Source organism: Balaenoptera borealis (genome assembly GCF_965194805.1).
Source record: "Balaenoptera borealis genome assembly, chromosome: 13".
NCBI classification, from domain to species: Eukaryota; Metazoa; Chordata; class Mammalia; order Artiodactyla; family Balaenopteridae; genus Balaenoptera; species Balaenoptera borealis.
Genome location: NC_138870.1, coordinates 60452403 through 60471168, shown reverse-complemented (window position 1 = coordinate 60471168; position 18766 = coordinate 60452403). Strand labels below are relative to the sequence as shown.

General features: G+C 39.1%; 1 protein-coding gene across 1 annotated transcript in view; it reads right to left on the bottom strand.

The window, feature by feature from the left end:
* The window catches only part of RAB21 (RAB21, member RAS oncogene family), a 42705-nt gene extending 28306 nt beyond the window's left edge, over positions 1–14399 (bottom strand). The window contains exons 1-3 of the mRNA XM_082351752.1: positions 13963–14399; positions 1348–1407; positions 484–591 (exon numbers count right to left, since the gene is read on the bottom strand). Of these exons, the coding sequence (XP_082207878.1) occupies positions 484–591; positions 1348–1407; positions 13963–14112 (318 nt within the window). The 5' untranslated portion in view covers positions 14113–14399. The remainder of the gene's footprint in view (positions 1–483; positions 592–1347; positions 1408–13962) is intronic.
* Positions 14400–18766: the final 4367 nt, after the last annotated feature.

Here is an 18766-nt window from a genome sequence, read left to right as displayed (position 1 = left end):
AACAAACACTACCTAGATTGTCCTTTTAAAATTTACATTATATCCTCCAGGAAATTTAGTGAGAAGAAAGAGCTTAAACTGGATTTAGTTCTTCGTTTTCCTCCCCACAGTTATGGAACCTGCCCATGCAGCCATACCAAGTTTTCAGGTGGCCAGTGTGTACGTAACCAAAAAAACATATGTGATTTTTCTTTAATAGGGAGAAAAAGAGCCTCTATATTTTTTTGAAGCTTTACTTCAGATTATTTCCCTTTCCTAATATCTGAGAAAGCCATGTAATAAACTATTAATAAATGATATCCATATTGTTAACATGAATTAAATGCTCCATTAAAAAATATGAGTGGTCATCATTTATGCACAAACTATACTTTACCTTTAAAGCCAAGGCTAATCACATTAGTAAACAAAAGTATGTTAATGCAGACTTGAAAAAAACAGTGTTGTTCTATTAAGTCATCTACCCATAAGTAAACAGAATACCTTCTGAAAAGAATCTTCATCTGTTATATCATAAACTAAAATAGCTCCATTTGAATCTCTGTAGTAAATTGGACCCAATGCATGGAATCTCTCTTGACCTGCTGTATCCTAAATAAAGCAATAAACTCTCATTAGATCAGAAGAAAAAATACATCTGTTATTATAACTACAGTGAACTTTTGTTTAATTGGAAAGTGGGGTATAAAGTTATAGATAACCCCAAAACACTGTTAAAAGAAACAAAACAGGTTACAAATAAAATTTTTAAGTCAAGTTATAATCAATATTTAATGTTTTACTGTTATATAAAGATTACTTCTCCCCTCCCCAACTTTCCTCCTCCTCAGCAATCTTCCCACCCTCACTAAAAAACCATTTCAGTTGCCAAAGGGTCAGAATGGGCCACAATGGCATTATAAGCCAGGAACAGGCCTTGCACTAAATTTAGGTTCTCCCCAGAGAGAGGAGACAAGGAGAAAGAGCATGCACCAGGACCACCTGCCAACAGGTACACTACTGCATTATCCTTGCCATACTCTCCACTGGCCATTCCCTTGGAGGATTAGAATATGGAGATGGGGGAAAAAAGGCCAGGCAGGCTGTCCACCCCTTTCTCTGACATGGAATCCCTCTGAGTTGACCCTTCTCCAGCTGAAAAGTTATGATAGAACTATTCATGTATACAATTGTATGCAAGATAAAATTCTTAGCCAGATTTTAGAAAAAAATGTTTATTTAAAAAAGGTTTTGGCTAAACTTCAGTTAACTAAAATAAATCCAGAAATTCTTGAGCCAATTAGTTATGAGAGAACCAGGAATAGGTACTCTAGGCCTTCACTCATACAGTTGAAAAGGTTAACTTACCCATATAGCAAGATTTACTCTTTTCCCACCAATATTTAACTTCTTTGTTAAGAATGATGCCTAAGAAAAGAGAGATGTACATTAAACAATGTTTCACATAAAATAACATTTTTTATTCTCAAAACTACAGATGAATCAATCATATCAATATGAAATAAGTTATCTGGGAGAAAAAGTAATCACTGAGTTTTTATTAATGATTAAACATTATTTCCACTGAAGACAGAACATTATTTTTACTCTAATCTAAGAAAAAGATATTTTGATTTATGAATACAAGTTATGAAAAGTACAAAAAAATGGGTAAATATGTTTTCTTAGTTTTTTCCTCATTACAGCATTTTCTTCGCATTTAATTTGATGCCACCTAGCTACTCATTACAGAAAGCGTCTAAGAGACTTCTAAGATGAAATAACAGAAATGTTTACTGATAGTTAACTATATGAATACCATTATTATTGGAAATTTTCCTGCAATTATTTCATAATTCAATTAAACTATATCTAATAATTGCCCTAGGTACTGATGCCACAGAAATGAAAGGCAATGGTTCCAGCTTTCAAGGAGCTTATAGTCCACTGCAGAAATTAAAATATAAAGAGAATTAAAATACCATGTGATAATCGCTAAAATGGACCGTCTTGCCAAGTATACTATAAGGAAAATGCTGAGGAAGGAAGTGTAAAGCCTGCTTGGATAAGTCAAAGAAGGCTTCAGAAAGAAGGTAATGATCTCCCCTTTAGGAGTAGTAGGGGTTTTTCCTGACAGATGGGTGAAGCCACCGAAGCCTGAAACACATAACTCCCCACCCTATGGGAAACTCCAAGTTGGTCTGGTGGATGCTAGAGATGAGATTACAAAGATAAGCAAAGGTTGAATTAATCGAAAAAAAAGTCCTGACTCTATATCTAAGCCTATGGACTTTACCTTGTGGGTCTCAATAAAATGTGTTCCAAGACACTAGACAAGTTTTTTGTTTTTTAATGTATACCACAGTCAGGTATATTTGGGGACTGCTGTATATTGCTCTATATCCCCTCTGTGCATTCACAGTACCCACTAGCACACTAAAATTCTGCCAAAAGGAAGGCTGACTAACTGCATTTATACAAGCATTTCCCAAACTCATTTGACTTCTTTTTCCCTAAAGAAACACCTAACTCATCCAAAGGAGTGTTAGGAAATAATACTGTTGACAATGAATAATCAATGAAGGGTTTCTAAGCAGTGAGGACATATAAGATCTATTTTTAAGAGAATGACTATGATAGGAAGAAAGAACAGGACTAGACCTGGAAGACAGGAGTCTATTTTAAAGTTGGAAAGAAAAACAGAAAGGGCCTGAACTAAGTGCATGAGGATAGAAAAGAGAGAACCGAATCAAGTAATTGAAGAGGGAATATAATCAGAAACCAGAGCCAGTTGACATGTTTAAAAAAGGAACAAAGAGCCAACTTCAAAGCTATGCAGAGACAGCCACATTTAAGTGTATATATATAGAAGAAAGTGCAGAGATGGAAAGTAAAACAGATAAAAGGCTAGGATGGTGAAATTATTACTGAAGGAGAAGGAACCTAGATTTCAGGAAGGACGTTCTGCTGTATGTATACCAAGGAAAATTAAAACTAAGAAAAGGCCACTAGATTTAGTGATTAACTAAGGAATCTACAGAGACACAAATGGCAGAACTGAGATCAAATCCAGGAATGTCTGCCTTCAGAGCCCAAGCTACACTCAAAATATTTTATTAAATAAAACACAGGTTAGGGGCCTTCCCTGGTGGCGCAGTGGTTAAGAATCCGCCTGCTAATGCAGGGGCACGGGTTCGAGCCCCGTTCCGGGAAGATCCCACATGCCGCGGAGCAACTAAGCCCGTGCACCACAGCTACTGAGCCTGTGCTCTAGGCCCGCGAGCCACAACTACTGAAGCCCGCGCACCTAGAGCCCGTGCTCCACAACAAGAGAAGCCACCCAATGAGAAGGCCACGCACCGCAACGAAGAGTAGCCCCCGCTCACGGCAATTAGAGAAAGCCCGCGTACAATGAAGACCCAACGCAGCCAAAAAAAAAAAAAATAAATAGAATAAATACATTTATTTTAAAAAAAAACAAAACACAGGTTATATAGAAAAGGGTATAAAATAAATTCAATGGCAAAACGACAAAGAAATAACTTAGAATATGAGAAGACCAAATACATGTTATGACAATAAATATGAATAATGGACTATTTCCCACTCATAGCATAAGGGTGAAGAATATCAACTTTGAAGCAGAACTTTGGATTTGAATCTCGGCTTTGCCACTTATTAGCTGTATAATTTATTTGAACTCAACTATTTGTTCTGTTTCAATATCAATGTTATATAAAGAAACTCAAAACCTGACTCCTATCCTAATAGGTAAGTAAACTTAAATGCCTCCCTCTCTTCTTTCAAACGTATTTAAAGTTAAACTGATCTTCCCTCCAAAATCGGCTTTCCATTCCAACATTAGTATTTTGATCACATTCTCCAAGTCACTGAGGTTTAGAATCTTAGGAATATCATCACTGAATATTCTTCCTCCCCTGTCATCCCATATTTTAAAAAAACCTACCAAGCCTTGTCTTTATATTTCCTCTGGAGTTCTATGACCACCAGTCTCATATTATGTCATAATATAAATACCTTTGGTCTCACCTCACACTCTGGTTCTCTGGTCTACATGCTAAATTATCCTCCCAAAGCCTCCATGATTAAAAACAAACAAAAAAACCATTATCATATCCATAGCTGAGCTCTCTAATAAGTTACCATTTTTAATAAGTATGCTTGCACTACATCCCTGCTGGCAGCTAACACCATAATAGCCTTTTTGTCATGAGTTTTGTGGGGATTTCTCAGCAGACGGGAGTGAATTATAGCTGATAAAGCTCCATCATTTCCTTTCTACTATTCCCTCTGAAACTTACCATCACTCTCCCATGGTAAGTTCAGAGACAGTGTTAAGTCTCTCCTAAGGAACTACGGATGTATAGAACAATTTTATGGAAAGAGTGCTCATTACAGTGACGATTATTAAAAAAAAAAAAAAAGAAAGAGAAAAGGAAAGAAGAAGAAAAAGAAAAGAAATAACCTAAGTGTCCATCAATAGGCTATTTTTTAAAAATATACAAATATAGTCCATCCATACAGTGAGACACTACGCAGTCATTTCCACCACTATTGCTAATACTAGCTAACAGTTATTTGAATGCTTACCTTCCACCAAGTACTGTGCTATGCACTTTTTACAAAATCATTCACAAGCTTCTCCTTTATAAAAGTCAGGGAGCCCTAATCTACAAATAAAAGTCTCAAAGCCTATCTTTGTATCCAAGGACCTCCACCTTTTGTCCACATCTATCTTCCCAAGAAAGCTTCCAGTATTTCTCTACTTACTTGGAAACTCATATAGTCTATATTATACATTCCCTCCAATTCTGTTTGTTCATAAAATTCCTCTCTAATTTGGGCCTATTCTTTCTCTATCTGGATCTCACCTATCAAGACCAGTTCATGACCTACACTCTTCTTCCTTGAATTTTTAAGCTTTCTCATACCACCCAGACAACCCACAGTGAATTTCTCTATGCAGAAGAACTTTAGGGAACCTAATCTTGTAATATACCGCATATACCACCTTGTATTTTAAGTTAACTTTTCATGGGTATAAATCTTCTGTTAACTAGAGTACATATTTTTATTTATTTAACACTTTCACAGTGCTTATAATGAAATGGGCAGTGTTCTAAAATCTTTTCCATATTAATTTACTTCTCCTAACACTCTGTGATTAGATATAATTATTATCCAAATATTACAGATGTGAAAACAGAAACAAAGGAATGGTAAGTATATTGTCCAAGGTCACACAGCAAGGGACAGAGTAGGATTTGAAATGAAGGCAGTCTGGCTCCAGACATGACTCATAACCACTATGCTATGGTACCTCCCAGAATGAGATGTGAGCTAACACTTCTTCTCTAACAGAGGGGGCAGGGGGAACCATAGTGCTGCCCGCAGCGGACTTGCAAATGTTGTTACTGTAGATAAATATATCCACGATGTGACTGGTATAACTCAATTTACATAAAAGATGTGTTCCTAAAAGTTTCCTTATAAACCAAATTATTTTAACTCAAATATCTGATGCATTAGTAAAGCACATTACCACAGGGTCCCCACTGTATCTTTTTTTTCCTTCATAAAAAAACTTAAGTCCCACTCTATGAAAAGAGTCCTTCTGTAATACAAATCATCTCATTTTACATACACCCTGTTTTTAATATTTTATAAATATTTTCTTAAAGAACAAACATCTGTTTTAAAAACAAAAACAATTATATTTGAGAATAAAGCTGCAAGATTTTATGTAACATCAAGACAGCAGCAAACGATCAAATGGTTGAAATCTGTTTTGGTCTTTTTTTCCTACTACCTCTACGACGCATACTTAATTTGGCCAGACTACTGAGATACCATTCATGGTTATATAATACTTACTCTGGGGCAGAGGTTCTTAATTCTGTTACATGGTAGTAAGAGTGGGAGGGAGGCATGATCATAGACTTCTTTGAGAATCTGATGAAAGCTATGAACCCACTCACTCTCAAGAAAACTGCTCATATGCACATATAAAAATTTTTTTCACACACTTTCCCAAGGGATTTCTAAATCCCTGGCAATATCTCCGTGAAGAACCCCATCTAGAAAGAGCAGGGGAGAGTGGCATAAACATCAATTCAAAGGTTCTACGAATATGGGAAGGAAAAAAAAATAGGACATACTGTGTGCCACCATGCTTTGGCTTTCTCATTTATTCTTTGTAACAACCCTGTGAAGTAGGTAATTAGCCCTATTTACAGTTATGAACCTGAGATTTAAAGGAATACAGTGACTCACCCAAGGTCAGCCAACTCAGTCAGGTACTGCAGTGGGTGGAAGCCTGTCTGACTCCACAGTGCTTTTTCCATTGCACAAAGCTGCCTATTCCAGAACATTCACACATTCTTAACTTGGCACTCCTCCACTTGGACACTAAGTGTTCCTGGACACCAACTCATCTCCCAAAATATTCTCAGGGTAGGCACAAAGTAATAAGGATCAAAGTAATGAGGATCAAAGTAATGGTACATTTCCCACCTTACTCCTCCAAACCCAGAGTTACAGCACCACTATTTCTTTTAATTCCAATGATTTCATCTTCCAAACTTTAGGGGTACTGACAGACTTAACAATCTCATTAGACATCTGTCATCTGCACCTGATGCTTATTTACCCAACATCTTATCTGAAATCAGAGTGGATATTTTTTAAATCTCTATTAAAAAAAATAAGATTATAGGAGAGATAAAATAAGAACAAAGTACATTTGCCAAATGAAAGTCTTTTCATAACTTGTTTCATTAATGTTTTAATGTTTTTTTGTCTGTTTTTGTTAGCCAGATCACTTGTTCTTGCTAATCACTGGCAAAGCAAAATACCTAATGCAGCACGGTAACTGACTGTGGACAAATACTTTCCTGTCTTTATCTAAGTTCAATAGACTTTCATTAATAATATATGTGTATAACTCTTAGAGGAAAACATAGGAAGAACACTCTTTGACATAAATCACAGCAAGATCTTTTCTGATCCACCTCCTAGAGTAATGGAAATAAAAACAAAAATAAACAAATGGGACCTAATGAAACTTCAAAGCTTTTGCACAGCAAAGGAAACCATAAACAAAACAAAAAGACAACCCTCAGAATGGGAGAAAATATTTTCAAAGAAATCAACGGACAAAGGATTAATCTCCAAAATATATAAACAGCTCATGCAGCTCAATATTAAAGAAACAAACAACCCAATCCAAAAATGGGCAAAAGACCTAAATAGACATTTCTCCAAAGAAGACACAGAGATGGCCAAGAAGCACATGAAAAGCTGCTCAACATCACTAATTATCAGAGAAATGCAAATCAAAACTACAATGAGGTATCACCTCACACCAGTTAGAAGGGGCATCATCAGAAATTCTACAAACAACAAATGCTGGAGAGGGTGTGGAGAAAAGGGAACCCTCTTGCACTGTTGGTGGGAATGTAAACTGATACAACCACTATGGAGAACAGTATGGAAGTTCCTTAAAAAACTAAAAATAGAACTACCATACGACCCAGCAATCCCACTACTGGGCATATACCCTGAGAAAACCATACAAAAAGACACATGCACCCCAATGTTCATTGCAGCACTATTTACAATAGGCAGGTCCTAGAAGCAACCTAAATGCCCATCGACAGACGAATGGATAAAGAAGATGTGGTACATATATACAATGGAATATTACTCAGCCATAAAAAGGAATGAAATTGAGTCATTTGTTGAGATGTGGATGGATCTAGAGACTGTCATACAGAGTGAAGTAAGTCAGAAAGAGAAAAACAAATATCGTATATTAACACATGTATGTGGAACCTAGAAAAGTGGTACAGATGAGCCGGTTTGCAGGACAGAAGTTGAGACACAGATGTAGAGAACAGACGTATGGACACCAAGGGGGGAAAACCGCAGTGGGGTGGGGATGGTGGTGTGCTGAATTGGGTGATTGGGATTGACATGTATACATTGATGTGTATAAAATTGATGACTAATAAGAACCTGCAGTATTAAAAAAAATAAATAAATAAAAGAATATGTGTGTATATACTTAAACAGTTATATTATTTTTGCTACAGTTACTAACACTGTTTCAGGCTTAAGTATTTAAAGTATCTATTGGGAGTTCCCTGGCGGTCCAGTGGTTAGAACTCGGCGCTTTCCCTGCCGTGGCCCGGCTTCAATCCCTGGTTGGGGAACTAAGATCCCTCAAGCAGGAAAAAAAAAAAAAAAGCATCTATTAACTACTTTCAACTTAAGACATGGACATGAAAGGATTCAGCAAGATAATTCATAAAATTAGTCCTCTGTAGTAAGGCAATAAAAATTAGCTGACAAAAAACTAAGATGAATTGCTACAATGGCAAAATCACATTACAATATATAAATGTAACAAATTAACATATTGTACACCTTAAGTTTATACAATGTTATACTTCAAATATATTTTAATTAAAAAAAAGAAAGAAAGAAAACTAAGCTGGGTGCTTGAATACTTCATTTCTTGTCCTTTGTTTCTAAAAAGAGATACAATCAGTTTAGAGTCCAAGTAAATACTTTGAAAAGGAGAGTCAAAAAGTCACTTCTAAGGACTAGCTCAAAACACAAAGCAGAAAACAGCAGTCAGATATGGAATATTTATATATTAGGAGTTCAAAGCCATAATTCAGAAAAACTCTTCTTAAAAAAAAAAATCATCCACCCTTCTACAGCCCACATACTCAAGTAAAGTACTAAGGGAAAAGGGAAAGATTTCAACTACTGTATTTTATAAAGATATTGTAAACAAACTGGCTGAATCAACAATAAAGTGGCTTCAAGAACTACTTAGAAGATACTTCAGACATTCAAAACATTAATCTTACAAATAAGGAAATTAAGATTCCTAGACCAGGGGACTGTGACACCAAGTATAAAACCAACTGCTAGAACCTGAATGCCAAGTGTTTCTCAGGAGGTTAAGGTGTATGGAAGAAAAAAAAAGTAGTTGACCTAGCTTAAGAAAAAACGGTACACCATTACTATATGTGGGACCTCAGAAATCTAATCCAAGTCTCAGTTTCCTCATTTGCCAAACTGTTAGCATACTATCTGTATTCCCAGCCAACTTTACAGCACTGCTTTGCTAATCAAATGACAGGCACCTACCCTAGACTTCAGGAGGCAGATAGGTGGAACTCCAGTTAGAATTCTAAAAGGGAAGATGATTTATGATTCTGATTATAAAGAATGTTACTTTTACACAGGAGACTAGTTGAAAGTGATAGAAGACATTTAAATTAGAGTGCATAATCTTACAATAAGGGGAAAAAGAGGATTCAGCTAAAGAAAAGGAAGTGATCACCCCGGAGCACAAATATAGAGAGATAAACCAAAGACAATCAAAATGGCACAAGCATTTAAGAATAAAGAAGAAAGCTAACAGCTGGTTAAAGTACCTTACTCATCTTTATATTCCCCCGTTGGCACAATGTTTGACATGTAACAGGTATGAAATAAATTCTTGAATTTGACTGCTTAGGTTCAGCAGCTAATTCCAGAGAAAAAGCAGTAAGCCCCTCCAACTGTCTTTCTTGTCTCTGTCAAGTTTAACATAACCCCAAACCAAGGAGAAAATCACATAAGAAAGCTTTGAGGACTCTATACAAGACCAAGTTTTCTTTGTAAGCAAGGTAAAGGATCTTGAGTTCTCGGAGAGCTCACCTACAGCATTACTTCATAATTATCAGTAACCTAGGAGGAGGTCTGCAAAAAGGGAGCAGTACTAAAACACCAAAGCATAGCAAATGTCACAATTTTCAAAAAAGAAGTGACTTTCCATAAATGTCAATCCCAGACAAAACTCTAGAATGGATAACAAACAAATACATATGTATGCATAAAAATATAAAATGTAGCAGTCCCTCAGACCACATGCATTCTCAAAATAATTCATGTCAAATTAACCCCATTACCTTTTTGACTGGGTTACTATGAAAGAAACCAACACAAATTAAGCACCAACTATTCATCCAACAGCAGACATTCCTTAAACAAACACTGTGCCAGGAGGTTTAAATACTATGGCTCTCTAATCCACATAAAAATCCTATGAGTGAGAGTCTCCCATTTCATGGATAAAGAGCCAGCTACAAACAGTAAACTAATCTGCCAAAATCATGACGGCTAAAAAGCAGGAGCCAAAGATTCAAACTAACTTCAAAGTCCTGTCCCTTTTTACTACATCATATGGCCTCCTAATGCAGAAAAAACAATGTATCTTGTTCTTCTGCAAGCATCTGACAAAGTAGCTCATGATATCCCCTATGGGCAAGACTGATGTAGCTAGGGCAAAAAAAGTTAGGAGATTTGTAACGCTGGAGTAGCCATTTTCATTAGAGGCTTCTTGTCCACTAGGTAGTAGCCCACAGCAGTCAGTCTTGTTTCCTGTTTCCATTACCATTAATATGTGTAACACTCCATTCATAACTGTTTCTCAGTCAAGAGGAAAGAGGACTGTGGCCTGTGCGTGGTCTGGAAAAAGCCCCACCCTAAGATTCTGCATATTTAAAGAGAAATATACCTCTAGTCACGTGTCACTGGACTATAGTGAGACTTGTGAAGAGCTTTGTACTTGGCCCTCTCTCTCCCCTTTCTTTCAGAGTCTGTTAATGACTGATGAGAACACTGAAGACATTCTTACCAAATCCTCAGGTGACAAAGTTAAAATGAGTAGCTAATGCAGCAGTAGAGACCATGCCTTATTTTTCTTTGCATGTCCAGGACCCAACCTAGTGGCTGACCCACAGGAGCTCCATCAATGTTTCTTGAATTACAAAATCAAAATTCAAAAGGATATTAACAGACACTAACCACTGGAGTAAGTTTATCAAAGCCAACTTTAATGGATCAAATTCATTAGTGAAAAAAAGATTTAACTACAAAATCAAAGGAAAATGAACAAATGTAAAGTCTCTTTCTTCTTTTCTCCCTCCCTCCCTCCCTCTGTCTCTTTTTTTCAGCAAATAAGTCTAAGACAGCAGGCCCAATATTAATCAGTGGGACAGCTGCCCAAAAGCTCAAATAATCTTTTCTGTAATACTTCAGTATTAGAAAAGGATTCTCCACAGGGGAGGTGATAGCCTGCACTTCTTTGCACAGTTCAAACCACACTTGGAATCATTCCTACAGCTCAAGGCATCATATATTAAGAAAAGTGAACAATGATTAGTGAGTGTCTAGAAGAGATGTCAAAATAGTGACATGATTTAGAACAATGTTATAGGAGATCCACTAAAAGGAACCAGAGCTGTTTACCCAAAAGAAGACAAGACTCAAGGAAACGTAATAGCCATTTTCAACTATCAGAAGGGACGCCATGTGTGACTAAGATTCAGAGAGCAGGGAAAGAGATTTTGTCTCTAGACACAGAAAAATGAATTGGAAAGTAGACCTGTCCAAAAATGAAATGTGCCACCTCAGGACATAGAGTTTTCCACCTTCTGTAACAGTTCATCTCACCTCCAAGATGTTCAGACTAAAGTAGACAATCACTTGCCTGAAATATTAAACAAAAGACTGAATTAGTGAACCATAAATTATCTTGGGTTCCTCTCAGTCTTTAAAATAGGAATGCATGAGAGTGTACTTTGCAAAGCATAAAATATTTTACAAAGATAGGTAGTAGGTAGTTCCGTCGACAAGAAAAAAGGGAAACTCTTCCCCTCATATCTGATGATGCATTAGCTCCTCTCCATCTGGAAATGAAAGGCATACAAGACTGTGTCTTATAGGTCTCATGGAAGTCATATTTCTCTGAAAACATTATTTAAAAAGATGAAATGAACTGATATCTAAGAGAAGGAGATTGAATATAATGCTGTTTCCATACACTGGTACGCAGCAAAATCCTCAATTCTGGAACATAATCCAGATATCGTTTGTGATGACAGTTACATGCTATGCTTTTGATACTAGAGATCTACCATAACTTCATTCTCTCCTATGTATCAGTAGATTTCAGTGGTTTCCTCTCAGATATTTAAAATCTTTAGCCAGCTTTTAGCTTCGAGGATGTTTTTGGAATGTATAATGAAAGTGTAATTTTTAGGTTGAAGGGTTAAATTATCTTTAAAAAAATTAAGAGCTCAATTACAATGGTCTTCTCTTTCCTCTAAGGTCTGTAGCACAAAAGAAATCACTAAGGGGTGGTTTACCAATATCCAGAGATAGTGTGACTTATTGCTCAAAATCTGAAGTCATAACTAGATTCAAATTTCAGCTTGGGCACCAAGACTTGTGGCAGTAAGATAACCAGGAAATTACTCAACTCAACCATGCCTGTTTCATCACCTGTAAAATGAGGCTAATAAAACTATCCACCTCAAAGGCTGTCATAGGAACTAAAAGATAGACGAAAAGTAAAATACTCAGTAAGAACTCACTAAATGTTAGCTATTGTTATTACTTTACCTAAATGAATTTCTAAATTTCCAACTGAGCATAGGTATTTACCCTAAGAATTTCCTTGATCTCACTAATAACACTCAACTGTAATTATCAAAATCGTGTTGTGACCTTGTATAAGACTCTAGGGGAAAAATGCAGGTTCCTGACATTCACTTTTTCAGATAGTATGCTTTATATAGGAGTAAAAACAGAGGTGTAAAAATAGAACATGGAATCAGAACCAGAGCATCTTTGTAAATTCTAGACTCAGTGGTTTAATAATAGCATCAAACATCAAATGTCACAACAATTAGGAGACTGTGCATTCTATTAAATAGTGTCCATGTACTTACACACTACACAATCACTAATTAAGATCTATTGTGCAATTTGGGGTAATAATAATAAAGATGGAGAGCTTACACTGGACCAGCTCCTAAGTGCTTTTATGTATACTTGTCCTGACAACCCAATGAACTAGATACTATTATTATGGCCATTTTAACAGATGAAGAAACTTAGGCACAGACAGGTTAATTAACTTGTCCAAGATCACACAGCTAGTTTAAACGGATGGAGGTGTGATATGAACCTAGACAATCAGGCTCAAAATTTCATTAGACTTGACTGCCTCTGACTGAATTGATCAAGGCAGATTCGCTGGATATTCTTCTTCTAATACGTGAAAACTGATTTCTTTGGAAGCGGGGGAGACTCCAACGACCTCAAAGGCCTGACTTCACGCCCAATTAATGATTACATTTTAACACTTTTCTGACTAACAATCACGTTATCTGCAGATGAAAGCCGGCCCTACATTACAAGCAAAGAAAATAAATAGCAGCAGCAGCTAAGCTGTTAGTTTGAGGACCAACTGTTGGCCAGTATTCACATGACGTTTCCATGTGAATATGGGTCGACCCACATCGCCGAATATGTGACCCACAAGTCAGACCCACGCAGGCAGCAATGGAACTGCGTAACCCACTCGGGCCAGCGGTCAATTCAAAAACCCTCCGGAGAGGGATGTCTTGCCAATCAGCACGTTACTCGAAGACAGGACAAAATGGAACTTGCACAAACACTTAGTCATCAGTAAGCGCTGAAGTTACAAATCACCTAGTTAGCAAAATCAAACCCGCAGCTAAATTCCTAATTCCGAAAGAAAGAAAAAGGGCTGACGCTGGGTTGACTGACTGGAGGGTGAAGGCACCTAGGGCCCAAGCGGAAGCAAATCAAAGGGGAAACACTAGCCCACCGACGGAGATTCCATGACACGCGCAGCCACACTGGGGACTTTTCAGGGCCCTTCCACTCCCCTCCCAACAGCCTGTCCTTACGTCTCCAGGCTGCCCCGACAACGCGTGTTCCCAGGGCGAATTCGGAAAGGCAATCCGAACGCGGAGGTGACAGGCCTGAGATCTGAGAGCCCAGACCCAGACGACGGTGGCAGCAAAGTCCTCAGAGCCCCGGAGGAGTAGGGGCCCCGAGGCGCCACCTCCCGCTCCCCGGGGCCCGCACCTGCAGAGTGGTGATGTGCTTGTCGTTGAACTTGTTCTCGCAGTAGCGCAGCACCAGCGACGTCTTTCCCACGCAGCCTTCCCCCAGCAGCACCACCTTGAACGAGTAGGCTCGCCCGGCCGCCGCCCCGCCGCCGCCGGCCGCAGCCATCCCGTCGCGTCCTCGCCGCCGGAGCCCTAGAGCCGCGCCGAGCTCTCCACAGCCGCCGCAGCGCCTTCACAGCCGCGGCCCGAGCAGCACCCCCGCACCGGAGCTGCTAACCCCGGGCGCCGTCTCCACTCCCGCCTCCGGGCGAGGCCTGGAAAGGCCGAGGGAAAGTCCGAGAATGAAGGGCCCCAGCCACCACGTCAGGCACCCGAGGAAAGGCGAACAGCGCTCCCTCTCCGCCTCCCTCTAATGGCGTCTCCTTCCTCCTACGTCACACTTCGGGTCACATGACCGCCGCGGCCCCTGGGACTCGGCCCAGGAGAACGTGCCTGGACGTGGGCGGGGCTTCTGCGCCTCCTCCCGGGGGCGAGCTGGACGCGAGGGGAGCTTGTCTGGGCCGTCTCCCGCGGAGCTAGGCCGTCTGCGGGCCACCACCACGCTGCGGTTGGTGGGAACCTGCGGGAATAAGGAATGAATAATTAGAGGCAAACCCAGCTCAGGTGGAATATTGAAGTGCAGAATGTTCTCGTTCTTGCCCAGGGGATGTCCACAAGGCTAATGACCTCTCCCATCCGGGGTCCCCGTAAACCAAACCTGCCAAGGTGTCCTTCGGTATCTTGACAGTGTTTCTCTGGGGGATCCCAAATCCTAGCTATTGAACTTCTTTCAGTTCCCCAGACCACCTGGACTCCTCCTCATCTTTCAGGTCTCAGCTTAAACAGGAAAGGCTTCCCTGACCCACCCATCCTTCTCCCTCAGTCCTTCCATCACTCTCCCCACCCAAGTTAGGTATTTCATAACACTGGTATACCTTGTCTAGCGGCGCTTACCACGCTTCGTGGAAATTACTTTGCTGAATATTTGTCTTTCCTTATTAGGCTGTAGATTTGTTAAGGACAAGAACTAGGTGAGACGTGCTTTGACTTTCTGACTCCAAATGCCAGGCACATAAGAGACATTCTATAAATATTTGGGAATGAATGAGTAAACAATACATCTTAAGCCATTATGCCTTGGTTTCCCAGTTTTTCTGTCTTCCATGAAGCTTCCCGTTCCCCCACCATTAAACTTCTGACCTTCCATATTGACTCCACCTTGACAGACCTGGCTTGTTTGACGATCACTTATATTTCCTCATCTGCCTCCCCTTTCTTTCATGAAATACACTCTTCCAAGAAACCATACTAGTGTTTCTAAAAGTTTGCAACTAGAAATATGGTGTCAGTTAGGTAAACATATTCTTTCTCATGAGACTCCTTTTCCATGTCAAGCCAGATAGTCCATTCATTCATTCAACAAATATTTGAAGGTGCCCACCACGTGCCAGGCACTGTGCTGAACAAGATACAATGTCTTTCACTGCAGCACTATTTACAATAGCCAGGACATGGAAGCAACCTAAGTGTCCATTGACAGATGAATGGATAAAGAAGATGTGGCACCTATATACAATGGAATATTACTCAGCCATACATGAAACGAAATTGAGTTATTAGTAGTGAGATGGATGGACCTAGAGTCTGTCATACAGAGTGAAGTAAGTCAGAAAGAGAAAAACAAATACCGTATGCTAACACATATACAAGGAATCTAAAAAAAAAAAAGTTCTGAAGAACCTAGGGGCAGGACAGGAATAAAGACGCCGACATAGAGAATGGACTTGAGGACATGGGAAGGGGAAGGGGAAGCTGGGACTAAGTGAGAGAGTGGCATGGACATATATACACTACCAAATGTAAAATAGATAGCTAGTGGGAAGCAGCTGCATAGCACAGGGAGATCAGCTCAGTGCTTTGTGACCACCTAGAGCGGTGGGATAGGGAGGGTGGGAGGGAGACGCAAGAGGGAGGGGATATGGGGATATATGTATATGTATAGCTGATTCACTTTGTTATACAGCAGAAACTAACACACCATTGTAAAGCAATTATACTCCAATAAAGACGTTAAAAAAAAAAGATACAATGTCTTTGTCATCAAGAACTTACTCTTTAGCAGGAAAGACAGACACGGCCATTATATGATAGAATGCTTTCATCTTGATAAAGCAGTTCAGGGTATTTTGCAAATGTACATGGGGACCCAACTGGTTTAGCGTACTAGGGAAATCTCCTGGTATGCTACCTTTGATATACCCAATGCTACATTTGGGTAGGAGTAACGTAGGCAAGAAGGAAGGAGAGCTTTGCCAGCAGAGAGAATAGCATGTCCTACAGCCTTGAGGTAGGAAGGAGCATCTGAAGATGAGAAACAAGTGTGAGAAGAACACGGAGAGCTTCAGATGAGACTGGCATGGAAACCAGGAATCAGTACTGAAAGGACCTTTCACCAAACGAAGGGTTTTAATTAAAGGGGCTGATATAATCAGATTTGACTTTTAAAAGATCGCTCTGGCTGTAATTTGAAAAATGGATTGGAGAAGGATAATACCACTTCAATTTATTTAGAATCAGCCATTAAAGAGACCTTATGTTTTTAAAAAAAATATCCTCTACTTCTCTCTGCATTCCTCCTCTCAGGGTCTTTGCATATTCATGAATTCTTCCAGAATAAGGAAGAAACTTCATTTTGAAGGGGGCCCTTTCCATTATCCATTCTGAATTCTTAATATTGGATTGAAATTTGCCTCTCTCTGCCTGCAATTAATTGTTCCTCATCCAACCTACACAACATGTATCTAATCTCTATTCTTTGTGAAACATCTTTTTACATATGAAGAAAGCTGTATGATCTTCCTTTAAGCCTTTTTTCTTCCCTTCTCTTTTCAATATAGCCAATGCTCTCAACCACTGTTCAAATGATATGGATCCCAGATCATTTAATAGCTTGATCATCTTAGAATCTACATGCAGTACTTTGTATTTATCACTGAAAAACAATGCAAATTATTTTATTGTAAAATAAAATAAGTTTCAAGTTAAAATAATTTTCCAGGTTTAGCTTACACTGGGATTTAAGGAATGTGTTGCAAATGTTCACAGATTATAATAAGTCGGTTTGGCAAAACTTTGAGCACAGAGTGGGTAAATATAGATGTAAGTTGTGGCAGGTTGGTAATGGCCCCTCAAAGACATCAGGTTTGAATACCTTGTGCCTGTAAATGTTACCTTATTTGGAAAATGGGTCTTTTCAGATGTGATTAAATTTAGGATCTTGAGATGGAGAAATTTTTTTGGATTATCTGGGTGGGCCCAAAGGCAATCACAAATATCCTTATAAGAGGAAAGCAGAAGGAGATGCTACACACACAAAAGAGAAGGCAATGTGACCATGGAGACAGAGATTAGAGTGAGGCAGCCACAAGCCAAGGAAAGCTGACAGCCACCAGAAGCTAAAAGAGATGAATAGATTTCCCCCCAGAGTCTCTGGAGGGAGTACAGCCCTGCCAACAAATTCATTTCAACCTAGTGAAACCGATTTTGGACTCCTGAACTCCAGAACTGGAAGAGACTAAATATATGTTGTTTTACACCACTAAGTTTGTGATAATTTGTTACAGAAGCCATAGGAAACTAATACATAAGTATACTGGAGCTACACAAGTGGCTTATATTAGTCTAAGCATTGAAAGAAATTCAGGCTAATTCTGGGATAGCTTGTGTGCTCATAAGAACTTAGATCAGTTTTGGAGTCAACTGTGATTGGTCTGTATAAACTTGATAGAAGATGCCACAAAAAACTGGAACTCTAGTTCCTTCATAGATGGGAGCTACAAAAATGTGAGGACTCCTCAGTCAGTAGATAACTCAAAATAGATTCCTGATTGGTGAGGGCTGAGGCATGGTAGGGTGCAAATTCCAAAGCATATAGCTCCTTTTCACCAAAAACAATCGTCTTCCTGCCTCCCTCTCCCACCTACCCAATAAAACCCCCAAACCCCAAGCATAATTATACAGGTGAAATCTACTTAACCATGAATGTGTAGCACAGTATCATATGGGAAAAGTTGCCACAGAAAGGTAATGTGCAACTCTAATAGCTTCTGTAAGAGGGGAAGAATCATCCCACCAGTTTTGTGGTGGTTATCAGATTTGGTTTATGGACTACTTTTAAAGTCTGTAAGTCCTAGTTTTTTTAATGGCCCCTTCTTTCTCTCCCTGTTCTTATACTATATTGTGGATTGTGGACCAACTATATTGTGGACCAACCTCATGGTCTCTAGTGTGACTACCTGGGGCTCTCAACTGTTGAATTTTGATGAACTATCCAGTATTGAAGAGTCAGGTAATGCTTATTTGTTCATTTGGGAGGGAGGGTGACTGTCGATGGCCTTTTGTATGTCCTTGTTTCATTCATTCTTTGTTCATTCATTCATCATTGAACAAGTATTTATTTAGCATTTACTATGTGTCAGATACGGTACTACAAATGTAATCCTGTCAGACATGACTTCTGCCCTTAAGGAATTTATAATCTAATGGGCACCACAAATAATTAAAAGTTACAATAAAGTATGGTAAATGGTCTATAGGGCAGGTACAGGGAGCTATGGAACCACATAGGAATAGCAACTAACCCAGCTGTTCCACAAGATAAATCAGATCAAATGGACACATTCCTTTATCTTCAATTTTCTCAGTATTTGGGCAGATTTGACTCAGCTGGCCACTCTCTCTTTTGTGGCATGTGTGCCTCCCTTGGCTTCTGGGTCATCACA